Source organism: Sceloporus occidentalis, unplaced genomic scaffold (genome assembly GCF_023333645.1).
Source record: "Sceloporus occidentalis isolate IW3139 unplaced genomic scaffold, rSceOcc1.0.p SCAF_3, whole genome shotgun sequence".
In the NCBI taxonomy this organism is placed as follows: Eukaryota; Metazoa; Chordata; class Lepidosauria; order Squamata; family Phrynosomatidae; genus Sceloporus; species Sceloporus occidentalis.
Window position 1 is genome coordinate 135094360 of NW_028316983.1, and position 14164 is coordinate 135108523.

Consider the following 14164-nt stretch of genomic DNA (forward strand, 5'->3'; position numbering starts at 1 on the left):
CCATGTCCCTCATCCTACATCTATGCATTTCATTTTTTCACCATAAGTGCAGTACCTTACATTTCTCTGTGTTGAAAATTCATTTTGTTAGCTTTGGCCCAGCTTTCTAATCTATTAAGGGTCATTTTGAATTTTGATCCTGTCCTTTGGGATGTTAGCTATTCCTCCTAATTTGGTGTCATCTGCAAATTTGATGAGTATGCCCCCTATTCTTGCATCCAAATCGTTGATAAAGATGTTGAATAGAACTGGCCCAGGACAGAACCCTGTGGCACCCCACTCGTCACTTCTCTCCAAGATGAAAAGGAGCCTTTGACATTGCTGAGCACCCTTTGTGTTCAGCCTGTCAACCAATTAAACCCATTTAACAGTTGCATTGTTTAATCCACGTTTTACTAGCTTGTTTGCAAGAACATCATGGGAGACCTTGTCAAAGGCCATAGTGAAATCAAGATATGCAATATCCACAGCATTCCCTTCATCTACTAAAGTGGTAATTTTATCAAATGAAGAGATCAGATTAGTCTGGCATGACTTGTTTTTTGAGAAACCCATGTTGATTTTTTGTGAATATGGTATTCCCTTCTAAATGTACACTGACTCTTTCTTTAATGATCTACTCTAGAATCTTTCCTGGTATTGATGTCAGACTAACTGGACGATAATTGTTGGGATCCTTCCCCCCCCCCCCCTTTTGAAGATGGGGACAACATTTATCCTCCTCGTCCACTGGGACTTCTCCTGTTCTCCAGGAGTTCTGAAAGATTATTGCAATGGCTCTGAGATTTATCTTAAATTAATTTTGATTAATCTGGTATTCCTGTACTATTTACATGCTGTGTTTCTCCTGTTGTGTCTTCTGCTCCATTTCCCTCAGGTTGAGCGCCTTTTCCTTTTGTGAGAAGACTGGGGCAAAGAAGGTGTTGAGTAGTTCTGCCTTTTCTCTGACCCCTGTTAGCATTTCACCATCTTCTCCATGTAGTTGCCCTACCATTTCCTTTTTCATTTTTTTGCTGTGAACATGCCAAAAAAAAAAAAAAAAAAGCCTTTTTGTTGTTTTTAACCTCTCTAGCAAGCCTGAGCTCATTCTGCGCTTTTGCTTTTCTGACTTTACCTCTACATGTGCTCTCTATTTGGCTGAATTCCTCTTTGGCGATTTCCCTCTTTTTCCATTTCTTATACGTGCCCCGTTTAAAACTTAGCTCAGTTGAATATTATTTACTCATCCATCCTGGTTTCTTGAGGCACTTCTCATTTTCCCTCCTCATTGGAACAGTTTGAAATTGCGCCTTTTGAAAAACTCCCATCCATCCTGAACTCCCTTCTTTTCGTATTCCTGACCATGGGGTCGCCCCTAAGTTTACTGAAATCAGCTCTCCTAAAGTCTAAAATGAGTGCCTGACTATGCACAACAAACTCCAGGAGAACATGATTACTCCCTAAGGATCCCACCATTTGCACCCTATTAACCAGGCCATCCCTGTTGGTTAGGATCAGATCCAAAATAGCTGATCCCTTTGTTGCCTCTTTCACCTTTTGGAAAATGAAATGGTCTTCCAGGCAAATGAAGAATTTGCTTGACCTTGAGGTTTTGTCAGAGTTTGACTTCCAGGAAATATCAGGATAGTTGTCATCACCCATCGCTACTACATCTCTCCTTTCTGAGTGTGTGGTCACCTGTTCTAGAAAGGCATCAACCAATTCCTCAGTTTAACTTGGGGGTCTGTAGTAGACTCCCATAATAATATCCCTGTTGTTCCCCTCTCCTCCACCTCTCTTACTCTCCACCTGGCTTCCAGGATTTAATTCTTGGATCTCCTCAGAGGTGTAAACATCCCTGACATATAATGCTATTTCTCCTTTCCTTTTTGGCCTATTTCTTTTAAAAAGATTTATACCTTTCTATCCTACATTCCAATCTCATGATTGGAATGTAGGGTTAGAGGGGTATAAATTTTTAAAGAGAAATAAGTCAAATAGGAAAGGAGGAGGAATAGCAGGTGCTATTCAAATGGCTTCCAGTACTGAAGTCATTCATGGCTCTCATCACAGGTGTAAATATATAATGCTATTCCTCCTCCTTTCCTGTTTGACTTATTTCTCTTAAAAAGGTTATACTCCTCTATTACTACATTCCAATCATGAGATTCACCCCACCAGGTTTAAATGATTCCTATTATATTATATTTATTTGTTGTACTAGGGGTTCAAGTTCATCTTGTTTATTTCCCATTCTCTGTGCTTTAGTGTAAAGACATCTAAGACAATGTTGTCATTTCCACTTGCTGCCTCATAAAGTTGGGTCCTTGCATTATTTGCCTTGTTCCCTCTATAACAGTTTTGACTATTATCTCCAGTCCTTGATGAACCTCTGCCTTCCAAAATAGTCTCCCTTCCCCACATAACTCAGTTTAAAACCCTCCTGATCAAATTTTTCAGACTACTGGTAAAAACATTTCTGCCAACTGGCATGAGATGCAAAGCATCCCATACCACAAGTCCCCCCTCATGAAACTGTAGCCCATGATCCATGAATCCAAATCGTTCTCGGTGGCACCATCTCTGGAGCTAGTTATTCACATCTGCTATTTTCCTCTCCTTTCCTGGACCATGTCCTTCAACTGGGCATTTAAATTAAATTTAAATTGCACATCATTGAAAACCCAGCCCTTATCTCCTTGGAAAGGCTTGACAGCACAACAATATATTTATCTGCTGCCAAAAAGATAGCAGGGATGGAGCCATCATGGCTTCTCTAAGGAGGGAGTTCCAAAGCTTAGGAACAGCCACTGAGAAGGCCTCTCTCTTGTTCCCACCAAACGGGCTTGAGAAGGTGGTGGGACAAAGAGAAGGGCCTCTCCCAATGATCTCAATACCCTAGTGGGCTCGTAAAGGGAGATACGGTTCTTCAAACAACCTGGACCCAAGCCGTATAGGGTTTTATAGGTCAAAACCAGCAATTTGAATTGTGCCCAGAAACAGACTGGCAGCCAACAGAGCCGTCACAACATGGGAGTTGTATACTCTCTGTAGGCAGTTCGTTAACAAGCTGGCTGCAGCCCTTTGGGCCAACTGAAGTTTCTAAGCACTTTTCAAAGACAACTCCATGTAGAGTGCATTACAATAATCCACCATGGCCAGATCTGACTTCTCCAGGAATGGGCACAGTTGGCGCACTAGTTTTAACTGTGGAAATGCACTCCTGGTCACCACTGAAACCTGGGCTTCCAGGCTCAGCACTGAATCCAGAAATACCCCCAGATTACAAACCTGAGTTTTCAGGGGGAGTGTAATTCCATCTAACTCAGGTTTTGACTGACCAGGAGCACCTCTGTCTTGTCTAGATTAAGCTTCAATTTTTTTTTTTTTTGCCCTCACTCAGTCCATTACAGCAGCCAGATATAGGTTTAGGACAGGAACAGTTTCCTTGGAATTAGGTGAAAAGGAGTGCTAGAGCTGGGTATCATCAGCATACAGATGACATCTTACTCCAAAACTGTGGACAACCTCTCCCAGCAGTTTCGTGTAGATGTTAAAAAGCATAGGGGACAACACTGAACCTTGAGGGACACCACAGGCCAATGGCCAAGGAGTCAAACAGAAAATCCCCCAGCACCACCTTCTGAGAATGCTCTGCCAAGAAAGAATGGAGCCACTGTAAAACATTAACTCCAAGGCCCATCCCAAAGAGGCGACTCGGAAGGATACCATGGTTGATGGTATCGAAAGCAACCAAGAGGTCCAGTAATCAACATGGACACACTCCCCCTGTCCAGTTCCCTGCACAGGTGATCCACCAAGGCAACCAAAGCTATTTCTGTCCCATAGCCAGGCCTGAAGCCAGACTGACATGGATTTAGAGAATCTGCCTCATCCAGGAACCCCTGGAGTTGAAAAGACTAGGAATGGGAAGGGCAGCTATGAAAGAACTAGGAAACATCCCAAAGAGTAAAGATATATAACTGTGCATCAAGGTTAGAATCGTCCAAGCCACTGTATTCCCCATCACCATATATGGATGTGAGAGCGGGGTAATGAAGAAAGTGGACAAAAAGGAAATCAATTCATTTGAGATGTGGTGCTGGAGAACAGTGATGAGGATACCATGGACAGACAAACAAATGGGTCCTTGAACAGATCAAGCTTGAAATCTCCCCAGAGGCCAAGATGATTGGAAGCTTTTGTACTCTGGCCATATCACAAGAAGGCACAGAATATAATAATGTTGGAAAGATGGAAGGAAGTAGAGCCAAAGATTGTACACAAAGTGGTTGGACTCAATCAGGGAGGTCGTGGGTATGAATTTGCAGGACCTAAACAGAGCACAAGAGGACAGGGAGTCTTAGAGGTGTCTCGTTCACAGGGTCATCATGAGTTGGGGTTGATTTGAGGGCAGTTAACAGCAAAAGCTACCATTTGCTGCAAGGAGATCCTGGCACCCATTAGGAAAGGCTTGGAATGTTTTCCTTTAGTCTAGAACCCCCAGCCCCCGCTGCACCATTCACTACCAACAAAATCTGTTATAGCAGTGATGTGTGTCAGTTTTTGGTATAAAACCAAGTCTTGGGGAAGACTAGAATTGCAATTCGTTCCCCCTCAGAACAGTTTCTGCACAACTGGGCTAGATTTTTTTTAAAGGACCATGTCTTTTTTTTTTTGTTGGTTATGCAATTCTAAAATGCCTAGGCACTGACCAACTAGCTCAGTTTTTCCCCTTGCAATGTCATGAAAACAACTGTTTTACATAAGCACCCTCTGCTGGTAAGAAATATATACAGTACAGCGTGATGTCAAGAGTTTAAAAAAGCAAGCAAATAGCTCTACCCATTTAAATAAATGTTTTAACATAAACGGCCGTGAAGTGTTTAAGAATATGGTTCCATTTGACACCAGTTGTTGAGAAAGTAATTGACAATAGCCTGTATGTGCCTGTTCTGTTAGTATTAACTGAATACTTTGTCTCATACAGGTATTAATCAGGTAAAGGTTGCATGAGCAAGTGACTCAGGGCCTCACAATTATAACTGGGACCACACCAAGGAACAAAGAATTAAAGTCACCAGGCACTTTACCCCTAATGCAAAGATGCCAATCCAGATCAAAATCTCCAAATGTGTCACATATTTTATTTTTAAAGTTAATTTTAATGGATGAATGGTATCTCATTTAACTTGACTCTTTGCAGTAAACAGATAACATGCAACAGAGGAACACATCCATTTTTCTATTATTAAATATTTATATTCCACCTGATCCAACTTCCCCCCTCCTTGCAAGGGGTTTATTAAGTACTATATTACAAAGGCCACTGTAAGGTGTACACTAGATAGTAGCTGTCTAAGTTCTATATTCTTGGCTCCATGGCTCTCCCAGGCAGATATCTATTCCCTTTTATTATTAAAGTCTGAATTCCTAATTAAATTCAACCACTATGGAGCCAACACCTAAAAATGAATATTCAGTATACATTATGATAGGAAAGGAAGTTTTGAGAATGAACAATCTGAGAAATCATTTTAATTTCATTTTGTTGTATGGGGGTAGCATTAGCTAGCTGGTGAAATATACAATTATGAAATACACAAATAGCATTTAAAAGAATATAAATATATATATACATATATATATGCGAGTACAAAAAAATAATTATGTTAAGATTTTAAACAATACAAGGTTTTTTCTTTTTTACTCCAGTTTCAATATACAGATAGTAAAATTCCGCAAGTGGAACAACATTAAATGTGAAACACATCATATAAATATATCATATACAAACATTCTCATAGAGAAGGCATATTTATCTTCTATATACTGTACATCCCGATGGGAAAGCTTTGGGTTCCTGGGGGCTATTTTTCTATCCCCAGGCTCCTCCTGGGGTCACATATGCCATGAAAATGACTAGAAGATCACTTCTGGCTATAAAAAGAATGAATTTTATGTTAAAGGAAGGTAGAGGAGGCATGCCACCTGGAAGCACAATTACTGCATTTTTTGAAGCAAAGAATCTGGGAGCTTGAGAGAATACAAAAATGGTCTTGAGTGCCCCATCAAAATGCAGATGGTACTCTTACAGTAATCAGATCATGCTTCCATTAAACAACTGAAGTTAAAAGGACTTGATTTAAATGATTTTGTATTTTCCATTGTGACACATGAACAACAGTCAGAACAGTCTTTAAGAAAGCTGAAAGCCCAGCATCACCTCCCACGGTAAGCATATTTTTTTTGTTGTCTCTGGTAAAAAGGTTCACAAGAGTCTGAAACAATACCCACAAACCTATAAGACCTATTACCCACAAACCTGTAAGACCTAAAACCTATTAGAGAGTCAAAGTGGGATGCAAGGATACTCCGTGAGCAGCACTCATTCTACTGCCTTTATCTCTCCAGAAAAAAAATCAATAGGATTCAACTGTCAGTGAACAAATAGAAAAAACAAATTTGTTAAAATGCTACATTTCATCTTCATTTCCAGTAAAAACTGTTTTGAGAGCTTTGGGCAAAATCAAACAGAGACTAAAGTATCAGGAGCTTGACAATCACATCTTGGAAGACCAGTTTCAAGAGAACACTTCTATTTGCATAGATGAGAACATTTTTTTTCTGATTTAGAAAGTACTCACATCATTAAGACAATGTATTGTTTCGTATAGAAAAACAGCAGCAACTCAAATGCTGATTGTTTCAGCTGCAACCCAAAGAATCCAGACTACACTGAACAAAGCTTGTCTCTGTAAGAGCCAATGTTTCCTGCTGCCTTCTCAGAAGGGAGGTGCACCACTCCTCTTGTACTACTTCTGTTTTGAACAAGTTTCTTTCAGAAGGCACTGCTCTGCCTTCCTTTCATGTTACTCTATTACGTTGATGAGGAACTTCTGTTCTTCCTGCCTGTGTTTGCAGACTGCTGACTTCAGTGATGGCACTTGCAATAGCAGGAGGAAGGCTGTTTGTGTTCGCTGCTTCCCATGCATGGATGGCCTCCAATATTTTAGATGGATTGCTAGGCCCCAGGTCACAAAGTGCATATGCTGCTGCCAACTGGACACCCCAAGCTACTTCTGCAAAGGTTGGAAAGAAAACAGTTACCAACATCCTTGATCAAGGCCGTTCAGGATATTAATACAATTGGCTGAATGCCACCATTTATTCTAGCACCCTAGAGCACATGGTTAACAGGTTTAGTTCCAGGCCAAACTAATCTTTCATTTCAGCTCACACAGAAGCTGATCACTGGTGACTGACTGCTGCAGCAGAATGTTCAGGAATACTTGTGAGTATCCCCTACAGTGCAGGATCATGCCTTGCAGACATTTCATCACTATTACACCATTACAATAACAAAGGAGTAGACTGTTACCTTTTTCTTTCGCATGCTGAAGAAAGACTCTAATAACAGAACTTATATTTTCCACAGCAGAAGAAAATCCTTCTCTCAACCCTATTTGTCCAAGACGACCTGTAAACAAAAAGAGGAAGTGATTATGGTCTGGTTCTCTCTGAGCTAGGCTGTTTTTGAGCTGTACCATTTCATATCGCTGTTCTGGTGGTGCTGGTTCATGTTATCGAGTGTTTTTCTACATAAAATTTTAAAAAAAATCTTCACAAAAGAAACTAGATGTCAGAGGCAAGCTAAGCTAGAACTCTTCCCCAGCATCTACTTGTTAAAAGGCATGCACATTTATGCATAGAGAAGAATTAGATAAGAATATAATAATAACTATGTTGGATCAGACCAAAGACCTATCTAGTTTAGATCTGTCTCAGAAATATGAATTGTGTCCTTGCTAGATCACAGTGCTTTCCTACAATGATGTGGACACGACATACTTACCAATCAGCCTGAGCACTGTGGCTACAATTAAGTCAGAAGGAGAGGAAACACTTCCACTGCCCTTTCTGTTCTTCATCCACTTGTCCATGATAGGCCAGAGTTCTTTACTGTGAAAGAAAGTGGACAATGACTGCACATGTACAGATACCCTTCCTTATTTAAAGCTAGCATGATCTGCTGACACCCATTTCATACTCTTACTGAAAACAGAAGTTTGTATGCAAGAAAAATGAAATAATTATACAGTAGCTAGAACAGCACAGATTACATTAATATTTCCCCATTCATCAGATGGAAACAGCTTTTCTGTTATAAAGAAGGAATTTAATAGCAAGATTCTTCTAACTCAGTGATTCCCAAACTTTTGTCACCCTGATGTTTTGGACTTCTGCTCCCAGAATTCTTGACAGTTGGCCAAGCTGCCTGGGGCATCTGTGAGTTGAAGTCCAAAACATCTGGAGGACCAAAGTTTGGGAACCACGGCTCTAATCCCATATGTTTTGTTATCAATGTATCAGTGACATTTATTTCTTTATGATTTATTCCACTTTTTAAAAAATCTAAATAATGAATCCTTCTATTAAGATTTGGAAAGATTAAAGACTACTGCAATCATGGCTTGAAAAGAATATCAGTACAAATATGGCGAAAATGCTGCCATCCCCCCTAGAAGCATTTGGGTACAGTCCCCCCCCCCCCCCATAGAAGGTGTGGCTGTCCAAGGAGTCCTAGAGGGCTAAGGCAGATCCCCTAGCCTTCCATGGCTGGCTACCTTTGATATAAAAGGATTAGCATGCTGCCAGATTTCAAACAAGTTTTGGCCCTGGTATCTGGAGTGCTTTTTAAAAAGAAGGAATTTTAGAACCACGTTCTGCAGAATGTGAAATCCTTTACAACCTCTATCCATCTTTCCTTCTCAATATTATTCATTGGAATGATTTATAAACAACGGTTGCTGTACTTTCTCTCCCCTCTTTGTCCAACCCCAACAACTAACCCTTGTTCTCCTCCAACATTGGCACCATGTTTCTAGGCAGTTTCTACTGTACCTTTAGAGGGCTTAAAAGATTTGTGATGGGCACAGCATGAAACTACAGCATGACATTTTCAAACATCCAACACATATACAGTGACCATACTTGAAACAGTGTAGGAATGATAAGATATACCAATACAGTGGGCCCTTGGTATCTGCTGCAGTTTGGTTCCAGGATCTCCCATGGACACCAAAATCCATGGATGCTCAAGACCCATTAAATATAACGGGTCTTAAATAATGGTCTTCCTTATATAAAATGGCAAAACCAAGGTTTGCTATTTGGAATTTATACTTTTTAAAAATATGTTCAAGCTGTGGATGCTTGAATCCGTGGATAATCCATGAATAAGAAGGGGTGACTATATTAAAAAAACAAATAATACCTGATAATATTATCATGGGTCCAACACCACTTTTGATGTGAACACAGCAGATCAATAGCAAACACATATTCCCATGTACTCTCTTTCAGGTCCTCTCCGTATTCTTCAGTAAACTGAAATTCCATTTGTGGACACAACTTTATTGCCAAAAGCAAACTGGAGACCATCATGCCAATCTTCACTGGTGCACTCTAGATAAATAAAAAATGACAATAAAGAGCAGTGGTAGTAAACCATGGCTAGTGTCCTGTTAGTGAATTACAGTGGCATAAGTCAGACGTAGAACAATTCACCACACTTTTTTGGTTGTTATATAGGTCAAAATTCTGTTTTTACCATGCAACAACAAAAATATCTTGCAAACTCACCTTATGCAACACCCCCCACCCCAGCTATTTCTATCTTGTCAGAGAGAGGGAGGATGAGTGGAGACATGTTCAGCTACTTTCCTGTAGCGGAACATGCTGCTAGGACATTATCTGCAGAACTCACAGAACCCCTGGAGGTCTCTTACAGTACATCCAGCTACACAAAAATAGCTACAGGAAAAAATAACATATCCTTACCCATTCTTTCTATTCTCTGACAATGCAGAAATGTCTGTGTTTGTGTATGAAAGGGAAGTCTGTGTTTTTTACAAGGTGAGTTTTTGGGGGGCAGCATTAGGAGATGTAGCTATGGAGATATAGCCAAAGGATACACGTACCTCTCCAAATATAGGATCCTATCCCTTATTTTTATGTCACAAGCAGTGTTTTTGGAGCTTTGGGATTCATTGACACTTTGGATGAAATGAAAAATACTAGTGGAGAAAAACTCAGAAATTTACTGAACATCTCTCACTGAAGATGTTAACCAAATCCTTCACATTTACCCTGAAGTCCATACAGTACTGCTAGTGGAAACACACATCTTTTTGTCTTTCTGTGTTCTCCTACTATTAAGATATTGCCAGAGCAGCTTGGGTCAAAACACCAGCATGTTGAACCTGAATTGTTGTGGTGGCAGCATGTGCTACTCACAAGAAGCACAATAGAAAAAGAAGCAAGTTCCATGGATATCGATTTTGTATAGTTCACTCTAACCACCATACTTCTATTTTGAAACTACAGCTGGCATGTTTTTCCATATGTAGGACAAAGTATAAGCAGAGAGAACATTCCAAATTCCTTAGCCAAAGTCAAAGAATTGAAAGTAAGCTCCCCCCTCCCAATTTCTCCTTTCCTTTCTCAGAAACAGCCTTGAATAGTGAGATTTGTTCTTCCAAGCCATAGCTTTATTTTTGAAATCAGTATCGGACCTCATGGCTTTCAAAACCTTTAGTGTAGCTTACAACATATGCATACATTTTATTAATATATTTTTATATTAAGAACAAAAATATAGTAGCAGCAATAATTTCAAGTATCATAAAATGTCTTCAAAAATAAGTGTTGAAAATGTGTAATCCCAGGGTCCATCTTTGTGTGAGTGTGTATGTGGTGATGTGGCCTGCTCTGGTGCATTTCAGGTCCAGTAGCAGCTATGTCATTATTCCTGAAATGTCAAATCTACTGGTCGGATTTAGGGGAGAAAATCTCTTTCGTCACAACTGATGCCAAGAAAGCAACATTTAATTAAGAAATACTCCAGTAAATATGTCGAATGGCCCTTTCTTATGCCTTAGCTAATTGAAAACAAAAGTGGATGCTGCTTTTCTAAAAAAACCAAAAAAAAAACCCATATAATCCAAAATGGACTTTTCCTGCTTCATAAAAAATTGGTTTGTCATACCTCTTCCCAATTCAGATAGGTTTTCAGGCATTTCAGCACATCTCCTCTTGCACGCTGTCTGGCTACTAACTCAATAGCTTTGCTGACCACTCCTTCAGAAGAAAATATCTCAGTCCACACGCTTCCAATGAACAAAGTTAACCTATCAGATTTGGGAAAGTCTGGCACAGAAAAACAGAGATTAAAACAATGAAGAATATGCAAAAATTCTTTACAACGAGATAGTTATACAAAGTACAAGTACGACTTCAAACTGCTGCAGTGTGTCCTCATCCCATAACAAGTGCTCCTTGTTCAGGATTTAGGTCTGCCATGCCCTCCTCTAAGGATACTGTAACACATTTTCTGACTAATTTTTAATATTAGATTATATGAAAATCCATATCTCCCCATACAAGCTTACCCAAGTATAATCTTTGAGGGAGATGTTTCTCTGCATCTCACTACCCTCCCAGTATTGGTTGGTGGGAACACAGGAGAGAGCTTTCTTGGTGGCTGTTCCTAGGCTTTGGACCTGTCTAGAAGGAAGTTTAATCTGCCTCCTCTCTTCGTCTTTTTGCTGGCAGGTGAAGACCTTTTTGTTTAAACAGGCCTTCAGACTTTGCTGACCGAAGGTGGGGTGATGTTTTAATAATCATTGTGTATTTTAGGTTTTTCAATTTTTATAAATGTTAATATTTAAAAAATGGTGTTTTAACTGAATGTACTGTTCAATGCTTTTTAAATGTTTGTGTGCCATACTGTTTTAACTGCTCTGTTTTAATGGCCTGTTACAGACTGCCAAAATAAAGCTGCTTTGGGTCTCTTTGGAGGTATGCTGTTTAAATGATGCATGCACCCTAAGAATCTGGAAGCTGCACCAAAGCTGCACTCCAGTGCTTAGGAATGGAGTGTGGCTTTGGCACGACCTCCGGACTCTTAGGACCCATGCATCATTTAAATACCTACTCTTTGGTTGGTGTTATGATCACAATAGTCCAGGATGCCCAACACCGTTCTGATATTATTTTTTAGGTATCTACTGGGTAGAAAACCTGCTTGATCTTCATTTATCCATTCAGTTAATATTTTTTCAAACGCTCAGCCAAAATTGAAGCAAAAATTTTATAGCCCTGATTGAGAAGAGCAATAGGACGGTAGCTACTCAATAGTGATGGATCTTTTCCTTCTTTTAGTATCAATGTAGTTAATGAGTTTTCCCAAGATGTTGGATAGACATTAAAACTATTTTAGAATTGTGAAATGTCTTATTAGTATAACTACCGAGGAAAGAGAAACAGGAAAGCACTTTTCTAACATTTGACACAGGCAAACTTGTGCTCCTTCACAATGAGAAAAGGAATATCTGGTTTGTTTCTATTTGCAGTAGAGTGCGTTATGCAGATGATTACACAGAATGCTATTTACCTTCCCACCAAAGTGGTACCTATTTATTTACTTGATAGTCTTTAGGGCTGAAGGGCAGGGCATAAATAAATAATAAAATAAATAAATAACACTTGCATTTGCATGCTTTTGAACTGCTAGGTTGGCAGAAGCTGGGACTAGTGATGGGAGCTCATCCTACCATGCAGTACCTGGGTCTCAAACTGCCAACCTGCTGATCTTGCAATCAATAGAATCAGCATCTTAACCACTTGAGCCACCTTGTCAATGGGGGATACCTTTACCTTTTAAGAAAACCCTATAAAATTAATGGGGTTGCCATAAGTCTACAGGAATTTGAAAGTGCATGTGTATGCGCGCACACACATATAGAAGGTAGCGTTTACAATTTTCCACAGAATCATTTCTGTCTATCTTACTGATTTCTTGCATCAAAATCTTTGCCAGTCTTAGACACTGAAGGTAATTAGTAGGATGTACATACTTGGAATACTTAAAATATGACAGAGAACCCGAGTAAGTCAAATGTTACAGAATTAAATAAGCATAAAAAGATGGTTTGAAATTAGAAAGCCTATGGTGTTTAGAGACCACAAATTTTCGTAACAAATGTCAGGGGAAAATCTGTACAAAACACAGGTGTAAATAATAATCTCAACTGTTAGAAATAAAATGAAGAATTTTTCAGATAAATGCTGGAAATTTCAGAATGAAACAGAACATTTCTATATGTACTGAGAATGGCCACTGGCAAATACGTACTGGAAAATGACTCTTAGTATATAGAAAAAATAATGGGCTAAAAAGCCGCAAAATTTCACTGAGTTTTGTATTTTATTTTCTGAATTATATGGATGTTAATCAAGAATATAAACAGATAAATCATATATAGTAATTAAAGCAAGAATATTCTAGATGACAGGGGTTCTCAACCATTTTTACTCACAGAGCCCTTATTTCTATGGTAGAACCCCTAAGAGGCCTACCCTATGTCTTACAAGTTAATGGTGTTTAGGAGTATAAATAAGAATATATTATTATTCTTTTAATTTTATTCAATTTTTATTTCGTTGATTTTTCTGGAGCAGCCATGGAGCACCTAGGAAGTGCATGTCAAGCCCAAAGAGTTCCTCGGAGCACAGGTTGGGAGCCCCTGCTCTATGGAAAATAGTAAATGCTACCTTCTATAAATGTGTGTTTGCATGTGTCTTAAAGCCACCTGTTGACTTGTGGCAATCCCATTAATTTCATAGGGTTCTTTAAGGTAAGGAATACTCTGGGGTGCTGTTGCCAGTTCCTTTCTCTGAAATATAGCCTGCAATACATGCCATTCATTGGTGGCCTCCTATCCAAGTGCTAACCAGGCTTGACCCTGCTTAGCATCCAAGATCATACGGGATCCGGTGTCTTAGGCTATTTAAGCTCCTTACCCTTCTATATATGAACCCCTGGGGGGAAAAAACCATGGAATTCTGTTCTTATGGCAAAGTTAAAACATTAGAACAGTAATAAAAAGGGCAACCATGGGACAAAGAAACCAAAAACTGGCAAACTTTTACTGAGTTTTATAGAATAAAATATATCCTATGTTTTGGTTTTTGAAGGATTTGAAACAGTAACTCACTGTCTATGAAAAAAGAACCTGACTGCTACACCACAAACCTTTCTGGCCACTGCAGGTGTTCTGCTCTAAACTCAGAGTCAATAGCCCATGTTTCCATTTGAGCTCACTTTGAAATCTAAGACTGA

The 14164-nt window shown here is 39.4% G+C and overlaps 1 protein-coding gene across 3 annotated transcripts in view; it reads right to left on the bottom strand.

Annotated features, from left to right (window-relative positions):
• Positions 1 to 5206: 5206 nt before the first annotated feature.
• The window catches only part of ICE1 (interactor of little elongation complex ELL subunit 1), a 44368-nt gene continuing 35410 nt past the window's right edge, over positions 5207 to 14164 (bottom strand). For all 3 annotated transcript variants that reach the window (XM_089516391.1, XM_089516392.1, XM_089516394.1), the window contains 5 exons: positions 11030 to 11190; positions 9257 to 9447; positions 7835 to 7941; positions 7361 to 7459; positions 5207 to 7061 (listed from right to left, as the gene is read on the bottom strand). In XM_089516391.1, coding sequence (XP_089372517.1) covers positions 6847 to 7061; positions 7361 to 7459; positions 7835 to 7941; positions 9257 to 9447; positions 11030 to 11190 — 773 coding nt within the window. In that variant the 3' untranslated portion in view covers positions 5207 to 6846. The remainder of the gene's footprint in view (positions 7062 to 7360; positions 7460 to 7834; positions 7942 to 9256; positions 9448 to 11029; positions 11191 to 14164) is intronic.